The 15135-nt window shown below is 45.7% G+C and overlaps 1 protein-coding gene across 1 annotated transcript; it reads right to left on the reverse strand.

Annotated features, from left to right (window-relative positions):
• Window positions 1-3218: 3218 nt before the first annotated feature.
• On the reverse strand, window positions 3219-12377 carry WNT9B (Wnt family member 9B). Its single transcript, XM_065651271.1, has 3 exons — window positions 12125-12377; window positions 4626-4891; window positions 3219-3695 (listed from the first exon to the last, which is right to left on the reverse strand). Exons 1-3 carry the CDS (start codon window positions 12198-12200, stop codon window positions 3219-3221), a joined length of 819 nt encoding a protein of 272 aa, XP_065507343.1. The 5' UTR covers window positions 12201-12377.
• Between the last annotated feature and the right edge of the window lie 2758 nt (window positions 12378-15135).

Here is a 15135-nt window from a genome sequence, read left to right on the forward strand (position 1 = left end):
GTGCACTCTGCAGATACCTGGAGGGTACCCCAAGGACCCTACGAAGACCAGCCAGGTCTGGGGAGGCTCCTGTTCAGCCACCTCAGACAAGCTCCAACCTTTACTGGGGTCACTGGGAAGGGGAGAAAACAGATTTTCAGTTATGTGTGAGGTGGTAGATCCTTTCCAACAGCTCCAAGTTGGGTCTGGAGGGCAGGAGCACACCAGAACTTCATAGACCTGCTCTCAATGTGCAGCCTGACAGTTCCTACTGCAAGAGTCGAACACAATGGTGCTCAGCAGGGTGACTCGGAGTTCAGCGAACACAAAGCCCTTAAGAGAAGACCTAATACTCAAAGTAATATAAACAGCCTGGTCTTTTAAGAAATGAGAGAACAGATTCATAACCCCTCACTGGACGCAGCTGTAAGCAGGTGGCACTGGCCCAGATGACATTACTAGCTGGTTACAGAAGTGCTTTTTCTTCTTCAAAAAACTTCATGGCAAAGCCGGAGACAGAACTTACTAAGCTATCAAAAATCAGTTCTATCCCAAGTTCTTGCCTGCAGCCACCTTAGGCAAGTCCTGTTGCCTGATCTGCGCAGTGTGTGAATCCCAACCTGCAGTGATGTGTCTGCTGGAACCCCCTTAGTTCATCAACATTAGCCCAAAGAGGGAATAAAAAAACCAACATCATCAAGAGCACTTTCCACTACCTAGGAGCATCCTAGCTGTGCTCCAATTATGACATGTGGTGGTGGAGAGTGCATGTCTAAAAATTACTGGCCAGTGGGCAACTGAGAAATGCGACTTTGATAAAAGCAAGAGGAAAGACTGATGTCTCCTCCACTTGCTTCCCAAAGAATGGGATCCAGTTGTGCTTCCCCTCTCCTTCCATGGTCCTAATCCCTGTTTAAATGAGAATTCTCCATGCAAGGGCATGTGACCCCCAAACAACCTGCTATGATGTGGTATTCTCTTCCTCTACAATGCTGGACAAGCCCGGAGGTCAGTGGGGCAGGTGGCTTGAGATCAATAGTGTAGAGCAGAGCTAGCTCCTTTGACACTTCACCTATGATGACAATTTTAACTCATTTGGATGTGTTTTCATTGAGTGCTCAACATTGAGACTCGTGGGAAGATTTCTACTCCAAAAAGATGAAAAGCAAAATGTAAATAATGGTCTGCTCAATGTTAAGTTCTTGGATATTTAGGAGGTAAAAGAAGAAGGCCAATTAACCCAATTTGCAGTATTATGTCTGTCATAAGCACTTGAATTCAGTTCAAGTCAACTTGAGCCAGAAAAAGGATAAAAAAGAATAAGCCCATTAAAAGACCTGTAGCTAGTCAGAGGGAAGGTGTTAGTGGCCTCTAAACAGCCAGCTAGGGCTAGATCTGCTCTGAGACAGTTCTCTTCCATCCTTTTTTGAAACAGAAATCAAAAATATTTGTAAATAAGAGAAGGGCAAAAAGGTCAAGATAAAGAGAGTGCGAGTGCACACTCATCACTGTGAAGCAGTTGTTCAAAGCACGTATAAATGAACGGATGAGCTGCCCGACTGCAGCACATCTGTACTCGAGAGCCAGAGCACACAGGTGAGATCTCAACACTTGTCGGGAGAACTCGATCCCATTGAAATCCTGCCCAATCCAGCCTATGGATCATCTAAACAACCCAAACCAGCATCTTCATTCATTACATTGCAAATGAATTTTGGTCTGAGCTTAAGGATTTCAGTATTCTTTCCAGCACCAGCCCATCTCCACACAGTCAGCTCACTTTCTGGTTTATAGCCATTACCGAGACTGAGTAAATGCAGCAGCTTCGTTACCTCAGGGACTCTCCAGAGCTGCTCACAGGACAAATGCTCTAACTGCTGCTGCAGGACTAACCAGAAAGAGCCCTGGCATGGGGAAATACACTGCCAAGCTCCATAACACAGCTCAACACCCAAACAGGTTGTGCTACACCCTCTACATGAAGCTGATGGCCAGGTCGGGGACATCCTCACTGCCATTCCCAAAGCTGGTCTCTAAGACACAACCAGAGAAACAAAACAGGCTGTTTCTGTTGTGTTGAACTTAAAGTTAACTAGGAGAACATGACTCAAAGTCAAGGGATCACAACTCTAGGGCTGTGCACTTTCCCCCAGGCCACCTTCTGCCTTGTCAGATGCCTGCACTGTCTAGAAATATTCAACTTCTCGGTGCAGAGATTGTCACTCACGACTTGCAAATTTTTAAGATGCTCAAGTTCCTGTGGTTCCTAATTCCATTTCAGAAATTTTATCTGTCATTAGCACAGGGCAAACCTGTGGCATGTGGCGCACCTCAGGAGTCAGGGCATAAGACAAAAAGGTGACCGATAGTTTGACTGGGGGAGAGGGAAGAGAGATGCATAATTGGCACCATCACCCTCGATCCACCATGATAAAATGACCTCCTGCAAGGCAGCAAGCTGCAGAGTGGCAATTTCACAGACCTCGGCTGAGTTCCTGTGATACATACACCGTAAGAGGGGCAATTCCAGATCTCTTGTGTACAGCAAGGTTAAAACGCGGTTCAAATGGAGTTGGAGCATAATGTCCAAACTACAGATGTGGGAGATGACGAACATGAGATCCATTTGTTTGTAAACTGGATTTCTGAGGCACAATTCTTGCTTCAAGGTGGGACTACTCAGCAGCGCATCTTTGAGCTGAAGGCAGAAAGGATCCAACCAGCTCCCAGAGAACAGCACTGAAAATCCCCTGTTGTCAGAGTCCTTCTGCCTCAGTGCAGGAACACAGTTGTCCCTGCTCCACCAGGATCCAGTCTCTGCTTAGGGGCTTCCCCAGTCCCTTAATTCTCTTCTCTCCAGGAACCAAGGCACAAGCCCTCAGTATTTCAGTGTCACCACCCTGACGTATTTACATGAGTGCAAGTGAGGGATGGAGAAGGGGGTTATTCCTGCAGACAAGAGCACAAGTTTCAGCTCAAGAGAAGTATTTTTGACTGTTTCAGTGTTTCTGCTGTCCCCACGTTACCTCCGCTCTCCGTCCCTCTTTCCTGATCTGATACCTGACAAAACCTCTGGTTTTCACCCCTCGTACAGGGGCTCTCCCCAGATTGGAAGATCTCAACATTGAGATAATAGGAGCACTGGACATCTTTGGTTCTTGCCCTCACCCCACAGCAGAGAATCATGTCCTGCTGCTTTCTTGTAGTCTAGGACTTTTCTTGACCCTCCAGCCCTGACTTTACTGCTTGCAGCTGTAGACCACCTCCTCCTGCATGCACTTTTGGCACTCAACATAGCAACACCACTGCACTTGGCAGTGGCAAGAGAAGGTAACCAGCCGGCTCTGGGTGTTGTAGCCTCGTCCACAGCACATGCTGTCACAGTTGCCTTCCCGTGAGCAGGTCCTCCCAGCAGTTCCCAAGGAGTATTTACTGGGACGACAGAAACTGGGGGAGTCTTCCACATACACCAGGTCCGTAGAGCGGGGCGAAGCGGGGTGCTTGGGGGAGTGGCTGTGTCTCTGCGGGCCAGCCAGCTCCGAGTGTCCCACGGCATCATTGGTGGTGCTGAAGACCTTGACGGCATCATCGTAGCGGAGCTTCAGCAGTCGTCCAATCTCGTGGAAAGGCGAAAGCTGCTTCCAGCATGTCCGGACAGCACATGAGCCAGAGACACCGTGGCACTTGCATGTGGTTTTGAGACCGTTTTTCACAGCCTGATGAGGAAGAGAAGTGGTAGTCATTATCTGCCAGGACCACGAGCCTACCCTCCTGGGTAGAGGTAACACCTCAGATTGCAGATAGCCTGGAAGTCCTTCGGTTTTATCGGTATTATCCCTATTTTATGGAGGAGAAACTGTAATTCAAAAAAAAAACCAAACAAACAAAAAAAAAAAACACACAGGGGAATGGCTACAGAATTGACTGGTGAGCCAGAGAGTTGGGAGGCTGAATGAGGATGAATGGCCAAATACTGAATATTGAATAACTTTTTACTAAGCCTATTTGGAATAGGAGGAATAGTCAGCCTTGAAACTATCTCCAGCATGATGGATTCTCTTTGGTATATTCAAATCAAGATAGTGCTATAATCAAACAAGTAATCGGACTCAGTAAATGGAAAACAACGATAGGTCAGTAGCCTGTAACATACAGGCCAAAATGCTTGATCTAATGGTCTCCCTGACCAAAACTTGGAACACAACCAGTTCCTTAAGTAAATCGCCAGCAGACTCATAATTGATCTCAAGAGAGTCAAACCTTAATCTGCTTCACATGTCACACCAGCTCTGAAGCTCTTGCTGTTCTCAGAACTCCCTGTGGCTGTGGCATAACCCAAGGAGTAATTCAGCCAGGGAATTTTACAGCTGCTACTGGGCTGCTGATTGCTCTCACTCAGTCCCTGACACCAGCAGAGGACACAGGATGCTACTCTGCCCTTCCAAACATGCAGCTCCTCACGCCAGAGTTCAGGAGACTTTCCAGGGAGCTCTCAGTACCATACGATCCACAACCCACAGGTAAATGTCTGATTTGTCAGTAGCGGCACTGGATACCCCTGTCACAAACAGCCTTGGCTAAGGATGGGTTAGAAGACTTGCACTGAGCCTTAACTTCTTTCTAGGTCTGCAGACACAGCTCCTCACCTTGATGCCAACATTGGTGTTGTGGATGTCCACCTTGGCCCGCAGGTCTTTGCCAATCCTCTTCTGACCCAGGAATTTCTTCAGGAACTTGGTGCTGTATTTGAGGTTGTCTCCACAAACACCCCACTGCCAGGCCTTGCGGTTCTCCAGGTCCGGGGAGTCGTCGCAGGTGCAACGCTCCATGCGCCCAGCGCTGCACGCGCGAGCCAGGGAGTGCGTGAGAGCTGCGGAGGACACGGCGTAGAGGAAGGCGGTTTCCTTAAAACCTGCACAAGAGAAGGATTAGGAGAGGGTAGGAGCAGGAAAGGCAGAACAAGGTGTTCATCCACCTCACTGGCTCTCCCGACTGTCTGTGAACTAAAACCAAGCACAATTCTTAAAAATACAAAGAGATGAAACTCTTCAATTACTTGCAGACCACTCCTGGCAGAGAAACTGAATATCATGAGTGAAGTAACTGGTGTGGTAACACTCCAGGAGACCACTCGTGAATCAAGGGATGGGTGACAACAGCCAAACAGTCCTGGGAAAGTATTCAACTGAAAAAACCAACAGTCATGAAACTCCATTTGTTCTTATCCTCACCACTGGTAGGTGTGAATAGACCATCACTGAAATCATGTTGTGGCTTAAATTCAGGAAATATTTAGTAGAGAATGAAAAAATATTTTTTAAATCTGACCCATTATTTTAAAATGTTTTTATCTGGGACTGTGTTGGCACAATATAGTCGTGTTTGATATGGAAAGATCACAGGTGGTTTGATTGGGAAAGGTTTTATGTCAAAGGGCATCTTGGGCAAGAAGGACAAACTCTCCCACATATGACTGGATTTTCTGATTTCCCTGTAAATTACCTACTCCAAATGACTGTGGTGATGCTTTCTGAAGCTATTCTCCTTTCTAAAGCAGGCTTTCCAGCTTGGCTACATTTGCCCTGAGGTATGTGACCATGACACACCATGACATTTTAACCAGGAAAGGAAGTACAGTACCTGAATAGAAATTCAGTCTGAAGACATGGGATCAGATAGGAATGGGTTATGTTGATACAGTAAAAGGCTGCGCTGCCATTCAGTGAGACCTGGACAGGCTGGACTGGGTGAAGAAGAACCTGATGAAGTTCAACAAGGACAAGCGCAGGGTCCTGCACCTGGGGAGGAACAACCCCCGGGACCAGCACAGGGTGGGGGGGACCTGCTGGAAAGCAGCTCTGCACAGAGGACCTGGGAGTTCTGGGGACAACAGGGTGACCATGAGTCACCGATGTGCCCGTGTGGCCAAGAGGCCAACGGGACCTGGGGTGTGTGAGGAAGAGTGTGGGCAGCAGGGCAGGGAGGTGAATCCTCCCCCTCTGCTCTGCCCTGGGGAGGCCACGTCTGCAGAACTGGGTCCAGTGCTGGGCTCCCCAGTGTAAGAAGGACAATAAAATATAATATGGAATATAACATGAAATATAAAAGGGAAAGTGCGGAGTCTTACATCTGGGCAGGAACAACCCCAGGTTCCAGTACAAGTTGGGGAACGAGCTGTTGGAGAGCAGTGTAGGGGAAAGGGAGCTGGGGGTGCTGGGGACAGCAGGGTGACCATGAGCCAGCACTGGGCCCTTGTGGCCAGGAAGGGCAATGGGACCTGGGGGGGATGAGAAGGGGGTGGTCAGTAGGTCAGAGAGGTTCTCCTGCCCCTCTGCTCTGCCCTGGTGAGACCACATCTGGAATATTGTGTCCAGCTGTGGGCCCCTCAGTTCCAGAAGGACAGGGAACTGCTGGAGAGAGTCCAGCGCAGCCACGAAGATGCTGAAGGGAGTGGAGCATCTCCCGTGTGAGGAAAGGCTGAGGAGCTGGGGCTCTGAGCTGGAGAAGAGGAGACTGAGGGGTGACTCATTCATGGGGATCAATATGGAAAAGGGGAGTGTCAGGAGGATGGAGCCAGGCTCTTCTGGGTGACAACCAGTGATAGGACAAGGGGCAATGGGTGCAAACTGGAACACAGGAGGTTCCACTTAAATATGAGAAGAAACTTCCTCTCAGTGAGGGTGACGGAACACTGGACCAGGCTGCCCAGGGAGGTTGTGGAGTCTCCTTCTCTGCAGACATTCCAACCCGCCTGGACACCTTCCTGTGTAACCTCATCTGGGTGTTCCTGCTCCGGTGGGGGGATTGGACTGGGTGATCTTTTGAGGTCCCTTCCAATCCCTAACATTCTGTGATTCTGTGATTCTGTGATTTTTTACTTCCTCTCCTATTTAATCCAGGGGAAAATCTTAACATTTCCTGCAGAGTTTATTCACAGTATATCAAACTGTTAATAAGAAATTGCTTAACAAGTCCACAGTTTTGGAAGCAGAGCAAGAAAGAGAAAGGCAATTGACTGATCAATAGCTCAGAGTACAGGAATGGATAAGATTGGCCAAAACAAAAATGTTTTGGTTTATGAAAAATAAAACACTTCCACATGGAAAGAAACACATTGAAGCAAACCAACACTGCACATTGGAAAATGCTGAATTTCCTTCCACATCAGAAGGAAACAAATCTGTTCTCCCCAAAAATGGAAGAGAGAGGGAGAACCACAGAGACCTGATCTAGTCTTGCAGATAACCCTGATTTGAGCAGAGGTTGGAAGGGACCTCTAGAATTCATCCAGTCCGACCTCAAATCTTTCCATTATTTTGTTCCCTCAAAGAACTCCCATCCAGCTGTAATAATAGATCAGACCACTGACTGCAGAGATCCGGGTGAAGTCACTATAAATCCGACCAGACAACAGGACAAAGAGTTCTTCTGATAGCTCTCAGTGAAAAGAATGAAAATTTGACGAATCATGAACATAATGGAAAGGCTGCATTAGCAACTTCAGTACATACTTCACAGGAGTTCATTGGAATTCCAGAATTTTAGATGAAAGATCTAGCAATGGTATGGACAGAGATGAGAGAGTCAAGACAATGTGGAGGAGGTCAAGGAGATCAATCAACAAACTGCTTCCTACCTCACTGTTTTAGTTGCTGTATCACTGGGACAAGTAACTTGCAACTAAGCTTTCTGGTTGATGATGCTCTGTAAAATCTTCCAGAGTACTGAAAGAGTAATAAAGAAACATCACCAAATCCATCAAAAGTTTTGGAAAACCTGATATGGAACATGGTCAATACAGGTTATGGTTAGCAACATGATGCTCACGCATTTTCGAACAGTGGCTAACCCAAAAGAAGAATCTAAGAGAGGATAAGATGTATTTGACATCCTAAATCTGAAAAAAATATTCCAGTAGCCTGTCTCCAATTGCTTACCAGATTCCCAATATCCTATCCGACATACTGACACCAGAAGAGAGGAGAGCATTTTAGAAGCACTTTCCCACACCATATAAAGCCAGCAGTACCAGTCAGCTCCACATACCCTGCTAAATCTGACTTTGTGGAATGCCACACTGCTTCTGCTATTTCTGACCAGTGATGGTTTGGTTTCTTCTGTGGCACTCCACGTAAGTGCTGGCCAGATTTCAAGCCACTTGAAATCAGAGACCATTGCTTGTGGTCAGGCCACTGCAGACAGCAGTAACTGAAGATAACGAGCACACTTTCACATCAGCTCCTTCTCCTCTGCACCTCCCACCTCCTTTTATGGCAAAAGTTCAAGGTCAGCAGGCTGCCAAATGTTTGTCTGAAAAGTCTAAGATGATTCCTTCTACTTTGTCATAAGGGACTTACCACCATTTAATTGTTTAATCCCATGAGTAAAGGAAAAACTGAGTGGTCCTGAAGCCTTTGTAGAATAACAATGAGCAACAGAGCAGCTGTTGATGCTGGATTTTCAGTAGGACACAGCACAAATGAGCAGCAATCATCTCCAACAGCATGATTTGAGAAGATCTAAGTGGAGGTTTCTCCATGTGTCCTGCATATCTATCCTCCCACTACATCAATGGAGCTCTTGTCACCACAGCCAGTGGAGCTTGGAACCAATGCCTGGGCTGTCAGGATCTGGTTTGGGGATGAGTCACTCTCTTGACCTCATTGACTGAGTTGCCAGTGATTATAATGAAATTTTAAGCACTCAATGCAACGGGGAACATCTAAATGCAGATACATTTGCTTGTCAGTTTGATTGCAAACATCCAGCACAGAACTGAATTTCAAGATGCTGAAGCAAGCCAGCTCTACTCTGGTAGGACCTTGCACATGTCCAAGTCTTCCCCTGAGCTCTTTGGAACTGTTTCTCTAGCTCAGCAGCCTATAAATACAGAAAAAAGTTTGCTGCAATGGCAAGACATCATTCTGTGGTATGGTGTACTCTAGACCACAAGGAAAACTATAACAGGAGGAGTTTAGCAATATGGTGATTCTGCCAAAGGAAAGATGCTCAAGGTCAAAGATTTTTCAATGTTACAGTAAAGAGAGTGCAAGCATTTCAGAGCAAGTGGAAGACACATCTCTCCGGGGAAACAAAAAAATATAGAGCAGACCAGAAAGCTGTAGAACTGTAGAAAGGTTTAGGATGGAAGGACTTCTCAAGGTCTTTAGTTCAATCTCCTGCTCAAAGCAGGGCTAACTCCAGTGCCAGACAAAGTAGCTCAGGGCTTTGTCCAGCTGAGTTCTCAAAACCTCCAGTGATGGAAATTCTGCATCTCTGGGCCACTCGTCCTATGCAGTTCCATTCCTAGGTTTCTCATAACACCAGCGAAACCACTGCTCCAAGGTCAAAGAATCTGACAAACATGAAGCAAAGAAATGGATTGATGGAGGGAAGGATTATTGTAGAGCAGTCATTTCTCAAGAAGGATTTTTCAAAGTGGCTGGATCTGTGCTGTCTTTGCTATAGGTATTTATTTTCCACAAATCACCATGTTGTTTGAGATTAAATACTGCTTACTTGACCTCCAGCAGCAGTTGAATGCCTCTGTGGCACACCTTGGAAACCAAAAGATCATCATTGCTTTACAAGCTTTTAGAAAGACAACAACTGCCACTGTGCAACAAGATGGCTTGAAATATCTGTCCAGAATAATTCTAAATCTGCCTCTATTCACAGATTTTTAAAGAAGTGGAGAAGTAATATAGAAGGATTTTGCATGGATCAGTGAAAAGCTATAGCCACCACAAGTGACTGCAGTAGTCACAGAAGGCTTGTAGGTTATGCAAAAAGAGTTTCCCTGTTGTATCCAGAGGAGTGTCAGTGTAAAAGAAATGGTGCAGACTGTGAAAATAAATCTGGCATTCCAAAAACTTACCAGAAGCATGCAAATACAGGAAAAAAATTGGTGGAGACATGATCTTTTTTCTCCTCTTGCATTCATAAGACCATTAAAGACTATTAAAAAGTGTGTGTTTTTCTTTACAGTTTCTCTAGGACTGTGGCAATACAGAATGATTTAATAATTTCTAAAAGTCTTCATCACTACTTGGGTGAAAGGAACTTACACCATTCTCTGACCAACAATTTCCACAGCAGCAACAAAACAGCAGTAGGAATATGTGAGAAACAGATCAAAAGTGGCAGCTGAAAGTGTTCATGTTCTTTGTGGAAGCAACTAACCTATTTGCAATTTAGAGGAAAATAAGAACTAATAAATGCTTCCAGCGAACTGTCCTTTCATATAGGAGAGGTATCTGGCATACTTTTGTGTATTAAATCATCATTTGATCCTTAAGATTGTGTAATAAAAGTTTTCAGACAGTTATCCTCATCTGCTAAAACAGGTTTTAAATTATAGGTGATATTTTATTTTGTCAGTCAGGAGTCCAAGGAAATGTTGAGGCATGCCACCACAAGATAATTAAATGTTTTCAAGCTATTTGAAGATGAGGATTATTCAATTGTCATTTTCAAGTTCTTTGAGGTTGATGAAGGTACAGATGTCAGAAAGTCACTCAAAATGATCACAAACAGCTTCTTCCATAGTGTGCTAAAAAATTCACAGTAGTCTTACAATGAGGTAAATCTGATCTTTTATGTGCTGGTTTACTAAAATATTAACTTAATATTTAGTTTAGTAAAATTTGAACATTTTAAATGAAAATGTCAAAAAACTTCAATCCAAATGCTAATTAAAATTAACATTTTAATTTCATCAAAGTTAATATTGGCTCATCCAGCCCCTTTTATTTAAGACATTACCTTACTACACATTGTCAAAGGACTGAAACTCAATAATACTGAAGATTAAAACTCAGTAAATGCTAGTAAACGTTATTGAAGAGCTGAAACTCAGTAATAGGCAGTCAGGCATTGGATGAGGACATGTTCAGCAGCGTGTATGTGCAAGCTCTGGGAACTTTTATTATGAAATAGTTTCAGAGTCTATTTTCATTCTATATTTCTCAAATTCTTATAATTTGAAGGATTTATTATCCTCCCGCCTACCTCAAATATAGAATTTACAGACTATTTTCTTCCTCTAAAGCATTCTGTAAAACAGAAGCCAGTGGGTCCACTCTGTCCAAACTTCTGCAGGGACTCCAAATATATGTGTAATAATCTTAGGAGATATTTGCAAACATGCACTGAAACGCCTTAATGAGGATAAATAGTGGTTTCAAACAGTAAATTAGGATTAAATTCTGTATCTGAGAACAACAGGGATTTACATACAAAAATATCCAAAGAGCTAAAAAGAGTCTTTACTTAAAATGTCCATTGACATAACACATTAACCTTTATTTTTCACGGCATCATCCCAGATTGCCAAAAAAGGAAGATGGTCAGCCGAGAAAACTCTGCTGTTGGAGAAATATCCACAAGTCAAAGGCATGAGCTTCCTTCTACTTTTCAATGTGTGACAAACCATGCAGGAAAGATGAGGATAAGGCATATTTTAGAATCATAGAATCACAGAATCATTTTGGTTGGAAAAGACCCTAAAGCTCATCGAGTCCAACCGTTCCCCACCCCTGGCACTGCCCCATGTCCTGAGAACCTCATCTCCGTCTGTCCAACCCCTCCAGGGATGGTGACTCCAGCACTGCCCTGGGCAGCCTGTTCCAATGCCCCACAGCCCTTTGGGGAAGAAATTGTTCCCCAGATCCAACCTCAACCTCCCCTGGCGCAACTTGAGGCCGTTTCCTCTGGTCCTGGCGCTTGTTCCTGGGGAGCAGAGCCCGACCCCCCCTGGCTCCAAGCTCCTTTCAGGCAGCTCAGAGATCAGAAGGTCTCCCCTCAGCTCCTGTTCTCCAGCTGAACCCCCAGCTCCCTCAGCCGCTCCCATCACACTTGTGCTCCAGCCCCTCACCAGCTCCGTTCCCTTCTCTCAACTCGCTCCAGCACCTCAAGGCCTTTCTTGGCGTGAGGGGCCCAGAACTGCCCCCAGGATTCGAGGTGGGGCCTCACCAGTGCTGAGTGACCCAAAAGGGCCCAAATCGCAAGGCTCCCATTCTTAGGCGAAACAGATGATCTCGGCATTCCCTGGTTACTGCCCCACCTTGCTTAATTTTAGATGTAATTTCCAAGTGCTCCAGCACCAAGCGAGAGTCAATACTGCAAACAAAAGACTACCTTGTACCTCGCTTCAGCAGGCTGGTCCGTCCCTCCAGGCTGCAGTTCCAGCGCTCGCTGCGGAACTGGTACTGGCACTCCATGATCCCCAGCCGGATGGCGTCCCGCAGGGTCTCCGCCAAGCCGGGCTCCCGCCGGCAAAGCCTCTTCTGCTTGCGGGACAGCTTCAGCAAGTCACACTGCTTCACGTGGACCTTGCCCTGGGCAGAGCTTGTGGAGGGTCCCAGGGCTGGGAAGTGGGTCAGAGCTTCTTTCCCGGTCAAGCTGAAAGAAAGCAGAAAAAGTGGAGAGTTATGGAAGATGGCAGTCATGGGAGAGAAAAGGTGATCGGAGGGAAGGGCATTCAGAAAGCTGCCGGTCAGGGTACTTTACCAGCTCAGAAGATTAATCAGTACAGATTGATTAGATCTAGTATCCCGTCTCCACCACACACCAAGGCAAATTAGCAAACTAACGCTGTGAGGAGAGAGAAAAAACACGTGTGTACTGTCACCAGCAACTTCAGGTGGGAAGTTTTCTTGACTCCACGAAGAGGAGAGGTTTGCTTCCCTCCAGTTTTGATTCCTTCACAATACATTCACCTTCACATACAGAGACTTGTTTCACTCAATGGTGCTGCAGGTCGCTGTATGTCACAACTCTGTCCTAACTCCGTAAAGCATAGAATCATAGAATCATTCCGGTTGGAAGAGACCCTCAAGATCATTGAGTCCAACCATAACATAAATCTAGTACTAAACCATGTCCTTAAGATCCTTATCTGTAAGTCTTCTAAACCCCTCCAGGGATGGTGACTCCAGCACTGCCCTGGGCAGCCTGTTCCAATGCCCCACAGCCCTTTCCGGAAAGAATTTTTTCCTAATGTCCAATCTGATTAACCGCGTCATTTCAGGGTTTTCCGTACGCTGGTGCCAAACCACTAGACATAGTTAGGAAAGACCAATAGGGAGATATTATCAATGAACACCTTTTTAAAGCAAGCACGACTTTTGCTGAAAAACATTTTCTTGCTGAAAAAATAAAGTTCAACTAAAAATGTATTGCCAAATGTAATGGCAATGCATTTATATGTGTTTATATGAAATTTAGCTTAAAAACGTCACAAATTTTTTGAGACAAATGGCTTCACTTTTCATGGCAAGACAATATTTTTGTTGGAAAAAAAAAATCTCCCTTATTGTCTTTAGGATGCTTGGAAACACATAAGAATTATTTTACGCTGATGCAAGATTAAAGGGCTGCAAACAAACTGGGGAGAGTCATGTGTTTGCACAACACTGACCAGGAGTGTCGCTCCTAATTACCAAACAGGTAAGAATCACAGAATGCATCAGCCCTCACCCTCCCCCAAAAATACCAAAACCAGACAGATCAATGGAAACCCCCTAAACCTTTACATTTGGACACATTTCAGCCCCAACATTATCATTCACAGACTATGGCTCCCCTCCCCCAAACCCTCTCATTTTCTTGGTAAATCCAACATGTAGTCCAACATATAGTTCAGCATGGACAAAGAGATGAGCCAGTTGGTTTCCATTTTGCTCTGCCAGTCAGCAAACTGGACTATCCACAAATTGAGTGTGGAGTCAGACAAGCAAAGTTGATTAGGGAGGGACATGATCAGGAGCAACCTCTGAAGTGTATCCACAGAGACCATCTAGCTGCTGGCAACCACACCAGCAGTGCAGTGACACTCCATCATCTTCATAGAATCATGGAATAATAGAATCATTTTGGATGGAAGAGACCTTTAAGATCACCAAGTTCAACCGTTTCCCCAGCCCTGGCACTGCCCCATGTCCCTGAGAACCTCATGTCCGTCTGTCCAACCCCTCCAGGGATGGTGACTCCAGCACTGCCCTGGGCAGCCTGTTCCAATGCCCCACAGCCCTTTGGGGAAGAAATTGTTCCTAAATCCAACCTCAACCTCCCCTGGCGCAACTTGAGGCCGTTTCCTCTGGTCCTGGCGCTTGTTCCTGGGGAGCAGAGCCCGACCCCCCCTGGCTCCAAGCTCCTTTCAGGCAGCTCAGAGATCAGAAGGTCTCCCCTCAGCTCCTGTTCTCCAGCTGAACCCCCAGCTCCCTCAGCCGCTCCCATCACACTTGTGCTCCAGCCCCTCACCAGCTCCGTTCCCTTCTCTCAACTCGCTCCAGCACCTCAAGGGCTTTCTTGGTGTGAGGGGCCCAAAATTGACCTCAGGATTCAAGGTGCGGCCCCTGCACAGCTCAGCAGTTGAGCAAACTGAGCCAGATGGAGATGGACACCAACTGGTGATCGGTAAAATGCCAAACAAGCAATTCCCCACAGGAGTGTGTAAACTGAGATTCTTCACCTCTGCACCATTATCAGGTTCCTTGGAAAAGCATGACTCTTTTGCAGCTGAGTTATCTGACCAGGTCTGACTGGTCATGTTTCCAGGTGTTCGTTTCTGCGCAGCAAATGCCGGTCTGTGCTGGCAGACAGAGAAGAGGAAAGTCTGCACCAGTGAATGTGACAAGCGTCCGCATTGCTTACCACACTCCCATTTACAAGTAAAGGATTTTAACCAATGGAGGTGACCAAGATGGGACTTACCTGGCTCCACAAAAGACAGACATTTCTAATACTCAGGTGCTCAAATAAGACCATACTCTTATAAGGGATATAATCTTCATTATGGAGGATGCAATTCAAGCACTGCAGCTGCAATTTTAGTCCTTCACATACTTTATAGACATTTATTTCTGAATTAGTTGTCTAGATCTCTCTGTAGTCAATCCAGTCAATCCAGGCATGGGAGTTATAGTACAATTCAGCTGACCTAACCCTGCAGCACTCCTGCATTCTTTCTCGCAGTAGTCTACAGATGCACTCACATGTCCATTATCAGGAACAAGTGCAATTAGCTAATACATGGAAATCACCCAGAAACCTGCAAACTAACCAAGACCCAAGGAATCATTGTGAATCACAAAGCAAATATTAAACTTTAGAAACCAAGTGTGTAAGAAGACTTTTAATCCAGTTGTCACCACT

This window comes from Caloenas nicobarica, chromosome 24 (assembly GCF_036013445.1).
Source record: "Caloenas nicobarica isolate bCalNic1 chromosome 24, bCalNic1.hap1, whole genome shotgun sequence".
Classification (NCBI taxonomy): Eukaryota; Metazoa; Chordata; class Aves; order Columbiformes; family Columbidae; genus Caloenas; species Caloenas nicobarica.

Excerpts from the sequence above, each read along its gene's own strand:
- WNT9B (XM_065651271.1), bottom strand. The coding sequence starts at position 12,200 with ATGGAGTGCCAGTACCAGTTCCGCAGCGAGCGCTGGAACTGCAGCCTG. Across the intron at positions 4,892-12,124 it reads GACCAGCCTGCTGAAGCGAG|GTTTTAAGGAAACCGCCTTC; the intron begins GTACAAGGTAGT and ends TCTCTTGTGCAG. Across the intron at positions 3,696-4,625 it reads ACACCAATGTTGGCATCAAG|GCTGTGAAAAACGGTCTCAA; the intron begins GTGAGGAGCTGT and ends CTTCCTCATCAG.